General features: G+C 37.2%; 1 protein-coding gene across 1 annotated transcript in view; it reads right to left on the bottom strand.

Annotated features, from left to right (window-relative positions):
- Window positions 1-630: 630 nt before the first annotated feature.
- LOC146138793 (xanthine dehydrogenase/oxidase-like) overlaps window positions 631-9136 on the bottom strand; it is a 33511-nt gene continuing 25005 nt past the window's right edge. Inside the window, exons 23-30 of the mRNA XM_083393632.1 lie at window positions 8576-8730; window positions 7408-7573; window positions 6615-6743; window positions 5025-5152; window positions 4379-4571; window positions 2727-2915; window positions 1394-1561; window positions 631-693 (exon numbers count right to left, since the gene is read on the bottom strand). Coding sequence (XP_083249758.1) covers window positions 631-693; window positions 1394-1561; window positions 2727-2915; window positions 4379-4571; window positions 5025-5152; window positions 6615-6743; window positions 7408-7573; window positions 8576-8730 — 1191 coding nt within the window. The remainder of the gene's footprint in view (window positions 694-1393; window positions 1562-2726; window positions 2916-4378; window positions 4572-5024; window positions 5153-6614; window positions 6744-7407; window positions 7574-8575; window positions 8731-9136) is intronic.

Here is a 9136-nt window from a genome sequence, read left to right as displayed (position 1 = left end):
TCAATTCGACCTGAACATAAAAAATTAATAATAAAATGTTTTTAAAACAACAAAAGAAACAACTGGCTATAAATTAAAATTCAGCCTTAAATTAAGAGCAACAAAATCTAATAATTAAACAGTCCTTTTATAATATTTATGTTCAATTGCGAAATGTAATTAATACTACAAGGAGGCAGGTTGACATCATATTTAAATACAAAACGTTAGTTGGTAGGGATTTTGCAAAGTAACGTATAGCAAATGACTTGATTATAACCTTGTTAAAAGTTTAACGGAGTTTCAGATGCATTATAATGATGATTATTAATAATTATTAGCCATATGCAATGCATGTGCTAGCTTGGGAAGCAATGTAAAACTTCATTCAGTGCCATAGAATCCTAAAAAATGGCGTATAGGCTCAAACTGGAATGTACAACCGTGATTCTCCACGAAGACTTACAAAATATTCTCCAATATAAGCAGAATGGAGTATTTGGTACTAAATTGCGATACGGTCATGGTTTCTAGCTTATAGGGACAGTGTAAATTCCTCTTGTATCACAAACTAAACTTAGAAAATAGTTGGCCAATATAATTTACAATTTTGAAGAATAAGTAACATTTTTATCACATCTTAACAGAGTTTTAGGCACTTAACGACCAAGATTTCAGTTTAGAATCTTCTTCTTCAGTTGCATGACGACGATGCTGACAAAAACAACATACTGGTTAAAAAAAGTTAAAAATCAAATTGCAGGTCGACTTCTATGTGAAATTATTTAAAAAATTTCAAGGCTGGATTAAACACTACCTTAAAAAACTTTTTTATAATTGAGCTCAATGAAGAAGAGCAGTTAAACCGAAAAGTGCAAATCTCTTTTTAAAATCCTAAAAAGTTACAAAAAAAGCTGAAGAATCTTTCTAGGCTGTAAAGCTAGAACGTTTATCACGCACTAATCTGGCATTGGATAAGCACCGATACTTCCTAGTTATCAGATAAGCAAATGACGTGACTTGACTTAGTATTTTGCCAAAGACTGAGTTAAAATGAAGTGTTTTTAGTAGGCATTTTTTATGAAAATTGGAATATATGTATCTTAACTTATCTAGATAAAACAATTGTTATGTTTTTATACTCCTGCTCGTAATCCAGCAAGTTTACCAATTTTGCTAGTTCAACGTTTAATTTTTATGACATTGAATGGACTTGGAATTGACTTGCTATCATTATGACTTGACTGGGACTTGACTTGTGATTAATTGGCAGACTTGACTTTAACGTCAGACGAATGACTTGACTGGTACTTCAGTCATATCAAAATGACTTGTTTGCAACACTGGTGTTCTCATTTTACCACGATGTTAGGTTTTAGCTTCGATCCGACAGTACAAAGCAACTCCAAACTACCTGTTTTGTGAACTGATCGCCGCAAGCCATTCTGATCCGTTCGGCAGTGGCCGGGCTGTCGAAGCGAAAGTTCCCGAACAATCCCGAATCCTTCCGAGCGGCCGCGACCGCGTCTCGGATCGCGAAGAAAACCGAACTCGCCAGAAATAACGGAGGCTCGCCAACTGCCTGAAAAGTGGAAAAGGCACAGCATTAAACTTTGTATTAACGTAGTATACTAAGATTTGGCAAAGCAACTTTGGAAATTTCATTTTCACAGGAAAATATCAACTGAATAGGTGGTTACACTTTTTCAACGGTGTTTGACAACTTTTACAAAATCAATATTATACATTTAAAATTACAGCTTTCCCACCTTAAGATAGGTTACAGCAGGGGTTCTTAAACTGGGCTCCGTGAACTAGTTTTAGGGGGTCCATGAAACCCAATTGAAATATTAGTGTATAATCAAGAAGTAATATATTTATAAAAAAAATAAAATAAAAACGGCTTTGTACTGATGCATACGGCTCCGTTTCACTTCACATTCACATTTTTCGACCGAAATCAGCAGATTTATAAAATCTATTTGCATTGTGACGTAAACTTAGGACGTCGTTTTTAAAATTTTTGCCTACCGTGGTTCACTCAAGACAAAAAAAATGTTTAGAGGTCCACGGTTAAAAAAGATTAAGAACCCCTGGGTTATAGGGTCACCAAATGTTTTTTATATGGATTACTAGAAGGCCTGTCGATCGCGGCGGGAAATAAAATTTTGTGTCAAACTTTATTAATCGTTTTTTTGTTAACGAAGGAAACGCAACAAAATTGCGGTAAGCTTTGATCAAATATTGTTCAGTTTAAAGCAGGGCTGCGGAGTCGGTTTGTTTTTTCTGGAGTCGGACTCGGGGCATCGAGTAAGACCTTGTAAAACTACCAGAGTCCCGAGTCCGAACTGCGCATGCTCAGTAAAACGGCCGCCAAATGGAAATTGTAAAGCCGTATAGCATTGGTGGAATATTTTCCAACCATGTATTGTGAGTGAAAAATGAATTATACGACACCCATATGAGTGGATTGCTGAATATCCATGTTATGTTAGTTGGGTAAATTGGTTAAATACAGGCTGTAGAGTCAGGGCCGGCCTCGGGACTCAAAATCGCACATTTGACCGGAGTCGGACTCGGGTTATTTTTAACCGATCCGCAGCCCTGGTTTAAAGCTTCATCAAAATTTAGTTGGAAATCAACAACTTTACCACTTAGCCTACATAGCAAAACCAAGATCAGATAACGAGGAACATACAAGATACAACTACTCAAATATCACATAAAAAATGTTAATCCTAATTTACCTTTGACGAGTAAATAGCGTGAGGGTTCGACGAATCTCTCAGCAGGTGAACGTTGAACTGTTTTGGGCAATCCCCGAAGCCGGGAATCTTGTAAGCCCCAGGTCCAGTGGTGAGCGGGTGGCCACTAGGGGTGTGCAAGGGCTGCTCTATCGTGAACAAACCGTAGCCTTGTGTGAAGGCGCCTTCGATCTAAAACAAATGTACTAAGTTTGTTAAAAGTAAAACTCAAAAGAAAAAGAGAGCCACGTTTGTCTTATTTTTTTTTTTGCAAATCAACATTAAAAATAAAGAATATGCTATGTATTTTATTAAAACCATATAATGCGTTATTTGTTAGTAAACTCTCTTAAATGCGCTTTATATATTTAATTTGTTGCAACATTCCCTTTTTTGTTTTCTAAAAATAAGTATTATAAATTAATTCTATATACATTTCGATTTACTTGTTTAAACCAAGTGAAAACGTTTTAAATCAGGGTGATACACCGAAAGCCATCGCAGACTCACCGAATCTGTCGATCAATGATGCAAGCAGGACAGGCTAGAAAAACAACTAGCCTGCAGTGAGGTTAAAAAGCAGCTTTAGAAGGACTAGATCACCATTGTTTAACACATTTGTGCGCGTATCTTTCATTAAACCAGGGTAAATTTAACCTTGATGATGCTACTTTATCCTGTAGGTTCAGGCTTCAGCAGTGATTGAGCCTGTGTAATGCAGTTGGCGGAGTGACGGTCTCGGTATAACCTAGTTTGTGAGTTCAAAGCTCACCGCAGGCTATAGGTTTACGAAGGGATGCAGCAGGCAACGGTGCTCTAGTTAGGATGTTTAAATGGTGTAAAAAGTGAGCCGGAGTATATCTAACTTTTAGAGGAACTGTCACAATATGGCGCGATCATTCGAACAAAAAAAGTTGTCTTGCGGAATTGGTTCAAATTTTTTGCTAGCATGATATTTGTGAAGCACTACGAAGAGTCTTTCTAAGATATTTTACGTTATCCTTGCTTAATTTTTCTTCGAAAATTGATGATTGTAACGGAGGTCAAATTGGTAATATTGTGATGAATCCAGGATAACAGAAAAAAAATCTATGCACACATTTCCTAACTCGAGTTTTTTCTTAAATTGTTTTGTGTGTTTTTTCTTGTATTGTTTTGTGTGTTTTTGAATATATTGTACTATGAGAGTTCGGTGTCATTCACCATAAAGAAGGCGATTTGAATAGGTTGGCGAAACGTTGGTTAAAATTTCCAGAGGAGTCGCTTTTGAATTATTATTAACATGTCTGGTAGCAACAGTTTATATGTTTCCTAACATGTTGCACTCGTAATATTAAAGATGTGTTTTTTAGATAAACAAGAGCTTGCAACCAGCTGACAAAGTTTTTTTGAAGACTGGTTTGATCCAGCATAGCCTACCTCTTTCGTAATTGAATTGCTCAACTATATAATTATTCACAGGAAAGTAGCAGGCATACCCCATACAGCTCTGCCTTTGTGGGACAGTCTTTTAATTTGCTCTGAACAAAGTCATAAAGGACGTTAAATTTCCCCACAAAGGTATAGGATTATCTTGATAGCTTTGGTCGCTACAAAGTAGTTCAAAGCGTGAATTTTCTCCCAGAATATTAAATTTCATCTCGACATCATCCCACCTGTCCGATGTCGATGGCCGGGTTCAAGCTCTTGCCCAAGTCCATGACGATGTCGGTCTGCACGATCACGTGATCGCCAGTGAGCGAGTCGATCTCGACTTGGCTAACAGCGGCTCCGTACGTGAAGTAGCTGATGATCCTTCCCTCAACCTTGCCTGTTTTCAAATCCCAAGTGTGCTCGATGTTGGGAACTCTATAGTTTAACGTTGCTTTGATTAAAGATGCCCAATTCCTTAAAGCTTAAATTATTGGTCTACTGTGAGGTAGACTGCAAAACCCCTAAAATTGTTTCGTAAAAATCAGAAACTTTTGTTCTAGTTAAATTGCGGGCTAGTAGAATAATATTAAAAAAAACTGTTGATTAACAAATACATACAGAAGCAAAACTGTTAAGCCATTGTTCAATTTGTAATCTTTGGATAACAAAAAAAACGCCAAGTGAACCTCACTATATTTGCTACAGTTTCTTTTAATCCTAACTAATATACATAAACACTAGTAAAAAAAATTCAGAAACATTTTAAACGTTGTTTTGGCTGCTCGATAGTTTCCTAAATGAATCCCAAAACAAAAAACACTTCCATATCACTTTTCTCGGGTTTGTAGAATAGGCAGTGTACAGTTTATCTTGTACATATATTGTTACTTGTAGAATCCAGTTGCTGAGAGACTGATGCGGCTCACATAAGCTTTCGCGATGAGTTGGTTCCACGTAAAGTCCGGGAACTCATCTCGCAACGGAGCAAGCCTTTGCATTATCTTTTCGCACGCGTCCTGTGAATAAATTAAAAAAATAAAAAGGGAAGAAAATTAAAGAGACGTCTCTGTTGTACACTTTAATATTTTTGTAATATTTTACGCGGTATCGTAGATGTTTATTAAATTGTTTCCGCCCGAGCCTGCTTATTTAGTTGATAGAGCAATTGTTCTTAATATGAACTGAGATTATGAGTTGCACCCGATCACATTCAGTTCTAAGCAAAAAGGTCTACGACAATTAGTGCATCCAAAGGATAAAAGTCTGACATTTAGACTTTGAGGTCCTGGCAATGCACTTATTTGGTTTAACAAATGTTCATAAGAAGTTTAAGTTTAATATTACTTGACCCACCCAAACGCTTACCAGCACTGTAAGTCAAATGTTGTGCGTTGATTTAATAATTACATAAACGCTTCAGGTCCCAATACCTCAATTTGAAACAATCCCACATACCCTGGACAGGAAACTATCTTATGCCCACCCGAGTTTGGGCTTTTTTTTCCAGCGTTCAAATAATTATCAAATTAACGCATATTATTTTGGTTAAGATTCGGGTTAACGTTTGGGTTCAGGTGGGTCAAGTGCTACTAATTCTATCCCGAATTTTTTTAACTTTTGTCGAATTTCAACGAATATTTTCAATTTATCTACGCCCGGAGTTTACCTAAAGGTCCAAATTAGTGCATTGCCAGGACCTCAAGGTCTAAAAGTCAGATTTTCTGCCTTTTGATGCCTTAATTGTTGTACACCTTTTTTCTCAGAAATGCACTAATTTCTAACTGATCGGGTGCGAAATATAACTATAATCCTGTTTTGCTTCCAGGAAAAATATGTGTGGATTGACTTATTTTAATTAATAATCAGTGTTGTAAACAAGTTATTTAGAAATGACTCAAAACCAAGTCGATTCGTTTCGAATAAACAACAAGTCAAGTCCCAGTCCAGGTCGTCGGTCGCCCAACTCAAGTCATTTTTAGAGCAAGTCAACTTCAAGTCAAGTCCTTGTCATAAAAATAAAACTTTAATCTAAAAAGATTGGAAAACGCGTATGATCATGAGCAATAACTTAAGTAAAAAGAACATAATCAAAACTTATAGCAAGTACAACGTTTTATTTGCCAATATTAGGAAAATTGCCTAATAAAAACACTCAATTTTTACCCAAGTCATTTGTCCATAAGACTTAGGGGTCAAGTCAAGTCATTTGTCCAAAAGACTTAAGTCAAGACTAGTCATTTTAATATAGTGACTTGAGAGTCATTACAACATTCCAGTGTACTAATATTTGAATTTAAAACTTTTAACTGGGATTCTAAAGAATTTCTTCTTTAAAACTCAAACTTAGAATATTTCATGATGGCAGCAATAGGTTGAACAAGGACTTTCATTAAATTCTTAGACCCAAGTACCAACCAAATATTCGTTTTACACAAATAACATTTGTGTTGCGTCGAAAAGGCTTTGCCCCCATTTTACCTTAATGGCCATTCCGTTCATGTCAGAGCTAAGACTAGCAGCAGTTGGACTTGTGTTTGGAACAGTGGAGGTGCTTGTCTCAGAAATGTGAATGCGAGAAACTGGGATTCCAAAGCATCGGCCTGCTATCTGAAACAAACAATTTTTAATTTGAAAGTAACACAAACCTATGTAACTCTGCTTTGTACCCCTCTGTTTAATGACTTGTGTCATCGTGGCGTGAAGTCTATTTCAAATCTTAGTACCATTGCTGTTAAATATATTAAGCAAGCGCCTTTTCCATTGTTTTGTAGTTTTACAATCACGTCCTTTCAATGTCGTGTTCCTAGTATTTCCAAGCCTGTGTCATGTGGCACCAGCACGCTAAAATTAACAGTCAAGAACTCTTCTAATCTCGTCGTTTTGGGATAACGTCTTTTTGCGGCGGCCGTGGCCGCCGTCATTACTATAATCGGGAAACTATCTTTTCCATTAGTTTTGTAGTTTTAGGATCAAGTCTTGTTTGGTCGAGTCGTTTTGCAAGTATGTCGTTAGTTCAAACCTGTGTCATCTTGATGTGTGGTCCCTGTGCCATCATACAATCGCCACACCTAATGTATAGGTGAACGTGTTTTCCTGTGATTTAATAGTATTAGAAGTCTGGCCTTGGCAGTCATGTCATTAATCCAAACCTGTGTCATCTTACCCTATAGTTTCTGTCCAATACCGTCACCATAACCTACTAAGCCTTTTGCAATTTTACGATTGGGTCTTTTATATCAAGTCCTTTCGCACTCATGTCCTTAGCTCAAACCTGTGTCATCTTGGTGTGTAGTCCTTGTCCCATCTCGGTGCCGCCGTGGGTGAGGTACACCGAGCCGTCGCTGAAGATGTTCACCAACGCTCCAGCTTGCGAGAGAACTATCGAGTATCCGACGTCGAACTTTGTAGGAACTGCGAATATACCGCGTTTGTGCCATCTGAAACAATACAATCTTCATATAATATCAACAGATCAACCAGTTCTGCGCTTTACAAATTTGGAAACGCGAAGTAAAGCGGAGAAAAGTGTTGCGGAAAAGAAAGTTGAACTATCAATGAAAACAGCTTTGAAAAGTAGGCAAATGTAGGCTAGAACGTTTCTCCAAAAGTCGATTCTTAGACAAAAAGTCGAAAAAGTCGATTCCTAGGTCATTGCTTTATTTACCTTTTAGTTAACCTACTTTGTTTTTATAATGTTGTAACACGAGATAATATAAATCAAATTACTTTCGCCACAACAAGGAAACCAAGCACCTATGTTTTGGCAGAGACATAGTCTTACGCCAGGCTCCGATATGGAAGTTTTGTTTGGGTAGCCAAAGAAATTACAAAATTACGTCTTACGTTACATCACAAAATTAGTCAAAATCTTCTGCACAAAGTTACATCTAAACGTGACGTCAACAAGAAGTAATCTTAAGAACACTGCAGCTTTCGTTTATTTTTATTAAAGTTTAAGTTTGGAATGGTGTTACTTGCAATACAAAAGCTACATTACAAAAGTGTTCTCGACTCGCACACAAAGCGAAAAAAAAACTTTATATTGTATTTGCCAAAACATTCATTTCAGTTGTGCAGTGCAATGAGGCGAACGACGCAAAATCCTAACCCTGATGAGTTAGCGTTTTGTTGTGTTGTGTTATTTTGATTTACTGTGCAATAAAATAAGCACCTATATTAGCTTAATGTTGACAATGAGCTGTTTTATTTGTTTAGCCTGGCAGTGCGCACGTTCGATAATATTGGATCAGGGCCGATGCCCGATGCCAATTGGTATCGTAAACGGGTAAAACGTACAAGAAAATATATGTTTTAAATTACGTTTAAAGAGGTAAAAAATACAGTTTTGGGGTGGCCAGGTCCACGTACCATATACCCTCTCCCGACCCATCTTGCCTTTTGCTAAGGTTAAAAACTTGCCAAAAATGTTCAAAACCCACCTATTTGCCTTGTTAAATTCCTGCACTTCCAGTTTTCGCTGGTGGTAGTTTGACTTTGTCAAGCACTCCTCCCAGCACTTTTGCAAGTTGTTCGTGTCTATTGGGAAGTTGTATGGCGTGAACTGGCCCTTCCTGTACATATTAATCTCCCTCACCTAAAATAGGTCGGTGAATATAAAAAAGTTTGAATATTTTGATAAGCTATAGCAACAGCAGGGCAAAGTGTTTAGCGCCCGTATAACCATAGCACTGGAAGCCTTTTACATTGCTAACGGGATTGTTCCGCTTTTTACAAACTTCATCATATTAGGGCAAATGTGGTTAAGCAAAAAAACACTAATTGAGGTAAGGAAAACTGATGACTGGTTGGACTGGAACTTAACTGGGTATTTATCAGGACTTGACGTTGGACTTAGGTTATTTTCAAAAATGACTTGTTTACAGCACGGCAACAATAAGCTTCGTCTCCGCCTTAAGCTGAAACATAGCTAGAAACCGGTTTAAGCTTTCTTCTTACAGGCCTAGTGGTGTTCTTAGCGCCACTGTAATTCACTAACCAGA

This window comes from Ascidiella aspersa, chromosome 7 (assembly GCF_963924565.1).
Source record: "Ascidiella aspersa chromosome 7, kaAscAspe10.2, whole genome shotgun sequence".
In the NCBI taxonomy this organism is placed as follows: domain Eukaryota; kingdom Metazoa; phylum Chordata; class Ascidiacea; order Phlebobranchia; family Ascidiidae; genus Ascidiella; species Ascidiella aspersa.
Note: the sequence above shows the minus strand (reverse complement) of the source record. Positions and strands in the feature narration are given on the sequence as shown.